Raw genomic sequence first — 3089 nt, 5'->3', positions numbered from 1 at the left:
CTGCCTACTTAAATTAAAAGTGTTGGCTAGTGTCTTTAGGACTGTAAAGAAATTCAGCTTAAATGAATTATGTCACCAACATCAGTAAGTTAGAAACTGTCATATTTAGACAATGCAACCTCTAGAAGTTTTCAAGTAAGTATTTTTTGAATGCATAAATGAGTGAATAATCCAGATGACATTCCAGAATTGAATCCTTCTTCCTCTCCCCTCTCTTCCCACAATCTTAGTCAAATATATTTCTGTCATAGTGTCTTAACTGTCATTTTGCTCAGGTATTTGTGTGAAATGAAAGTCAACTAAGCTATTTTGCCATGGGAATAACGAAAACAAAAAAAAAGTGCAATTTTCTAATAAAAATTTAAATTCCTTTAAAAAATTTAGAAGTACTAGTATTGAAGTTTTTTGTTTGCTTCAGTTAATCTGGGCTTCAGCTCTAATAGCAAAATAACAATGTGAAGGCCCAGAATTTAAGAATGTGCCTGGCATTAATTAATTGGTGGTCAGTACATTTTTTACTAAGCTGAATTGAACTAAAGATTTCATTTAATATTTAACAGCATTACCCAATTGGCATTACCCAATAAACGTCAGCACAGACCATCTCAGGCCAAGCTCAAGAAATTTCTACTTGGGCTTATTTCCAAAGTGAAAGAAGCATGGAGACTCTCGCGACTAACAGTATCTCGCACGTGACGCACAGAACTCTGTTTTGAACACCCCACATTTGCCCCCCCTCCCTCCTTAACTTTAGTGGCAAAAGTTAAAACCGCGGGGCCTTTTCTGCAGTTTAAATTTCCCAGGGTCAAAGTACCCGGATGAACGTCCTTGTCATAGCGACAGGGACTTTATCCAATAGCATTGTAGAGAGGCGTATCCTTACACAGACGCTCCAATCGGCACGCAGAGAGTCGGCGTCTCCAAGGTGAACGCGGAAGTAAGCACGCCCCCATGGAATCGCTCCTGCAGCACTTTGAGCGCTTCTCCGAGGTGCTGGCGGTCTCCCGCACGACCCACGTCAGGACCTGGGACCCCGCGACAGTGCGCAGGGCCTTGCAGTGGGCTCGCTACCTGCGCCACGTCCATAGGCGCTTTGGACGCCATGTCCGCATTCGCATGGCTCTGGAACGGCGGTTGCAAAACCAGTGGAGACTGGAGGGCGGCTCTGGGTCCTCTCCGGTCCCCGGGTTGACGAACTTCCAGGCCTTGGAGCGCTGTGACCTCCTGCTGTCTCTGCGCCTGCTAGAGAACCAGGCCCTGGGGGATGCCGCCTATCACTACCTGCTGCAGGAGCTCTTTCCGGGCCCTGGCGTCCCGGACGCCGACCCGGAGACGCTCCAAGGCAGCCTGGCCCGCCTCGCCCGCCGCCGATCCGCTGTCCACTTGCTGCGCTTCAGCGGCTACGGAGAGAACTCGGTGCTTGAGGAGGACTCAGTGCTGAAGACCCAGGCGGAGCTGCTGCTGGCGCGTCTGCGAGAGGTGCCGAAGGCCGAAGCCGAGGGCCCTAGCCGGTTTCTCAGCATCCTGTGGGAGCGCTTGCCTCAGAACAACTTTCTGAAGGTGATAGCGGCCGCGCTGTTGCTCCCCCCGTCGTCTCCCCGGCCCCAAGAAGAGGAGCTGGACCCGGGAACCCCCAAAACACTCGCAGACGGGGATCAGGAGCTGGTCCGTTGGCTTTTGACGAAGTCGGATGCCATGGCCGCCTTTTGCCGTAACCTCCCAGCCGGGCTTTTAACTTCGGTGGCAGGCCGCCACCCAGAGCTCTCCCGGGTCTATCTGGGTCTGCTCGCAGACTGGGCCCGACATCTGCACTACGACCTTCAGAAAGGCATTTGGATTGGAACTGAGTCCCAACATGTGCCCTGGGAGGAGTTGTATGGCAAATTTCAAAGCCTCTGTCAGGCCCCCCCACCTCTGAAAGATGACGTTCTAGCTGCCCTGGAGTCCTGTAAGGCGAAGGATGGAGATTTTCAAGTCCGTGGTCTCAGCATCTGGACAGACCTGTTGTTAGCTCTTGGGTGTGGGTCATGATACTGCACTTAGGAAAAAAGAAGTTTTAGGGCTCAGACCGGGCCCCAGTTCACTTTGGGCCATGTTTTGTTATTACTTGAATGTATGGTTTACCAAATTAAAATTCCAGTGCTTGCACCAGATCTGTACTTTCATGTGTACAAAATAGTATTTTAGGTGCTAATTTGTAATAGACGGAATTATAATTTACAATTACAATTGTGCAAAGTAACTGCCTCGTGTTGTCATGGATTTTATGGATAGAGGAGTGACATTGCAAGTACCTTAAAGCCATGAGGTTAACAATAGTTTGCATATTAGAAGGCTCACTTCTGGGACGCCTGGGTGGCTCAGTCTGTTAAGCCTCCGACTTGAGCTCAGGTCGTGACCTTGCTGTCTGAGTTTGAGCCCCTCCTCGTGCTCTGTGCTAACAGCTCAGAGCCTGGAGCCCACTTCCACTTCTGTGTCTCTCTCTGTGCTCTCGTGCTCTCTCTCTCAAAAATAAGCATTAAAAAAAAAGTTTTATTAAAGGCTCATTTCTACGAATGCTGAAAAGATAATGTAGTTTTCAAAGTGACAAAACACTTTTTTTTCCTATCAGTATAATTTACTTTTTTAGGTTCCCCTGCCCCCCAAGTAGTGAAAAGCTTTCTTTAATCTTTAACCAACAACATGTGTTGGTGTGTGTGTGTGTGTGTGTGTGTATGTATATGTATGTGTGTGTGTGTGTGTGTGTGTGTATATATATATATATATGTATGTATTCATTTTAAAAGCTAACTGGGCTATTTGGAGTTTAAACCCTGGACTTTGGCCTTTTTAACTTAATATTCTAACCAATTAATCAGCCTCAACCTGTACTGAAATTGTGTTGTTCAGCAAGTTTGTTTCTCATTTCTGCAAATCACTACTCCCTGAAATTCAAAGACCAAACAGTACTTTAAAGCGCTGACTTCAGGATGAGGAAAAACTTTGCTTAAAGTATAGTAAATACGAATATATGCCCATGGGTTTAATATAGCATTTGATGGTAAAAGAATCAAACAAAACATGAATTAGAAGACCCAGATTTTAGAGCA

The 3089-nt window shown here is 46.7% G+C and overlaps 1 protein-coding gene across 1 annotated transcript; it reads left to right on the top strand.

The window, feature by feature from the left end:
* The first annotated feature begins 875 nt into the window (after positions 1-875).
* On the top strand, positions 876-2153 carry FANCF (FA complementation group F). The gene has a single exon (XM_030333349.1). It carries the CDS (start codon positions 952-954, stop codon positions 2029-2031), a length of 1080 nt encoding a protein of 359 aa, XP_030189209.1. The 5' UTR covers positions 876-951; the 3' UTR covers positions 2032-2153.
* The last annotated feature ends 936 nt before the right edge of the window (positions 2154-3089 follow it).

This window comes from Lynx canadensis, chromosome D1, assembly GCF_007474595.2.
Source record: "Lynx canadensis isolate LIC74 chromosome D1, mLynCan4.pri.v2, whole genome shotgun sequence".
Lineage (NCBI taxonomy): Eukaryota > Metazoa > Chordata > Mammalia > Carnivora > Felidae > Lynx > Lynx canadensis.
This window is presented reverse-complemented; position numbering and strand designations above follow the sequence as displayed.

Excerpts from the sequence above, each read along its gene's own strand:
- FANCF (XM_030333349.1), top strand. The coding sequence starts at position 952 with ATGGAATCGCTCCTGCAGCACTTTGAGCGCTTCTCCGAGGTGCTGGCG.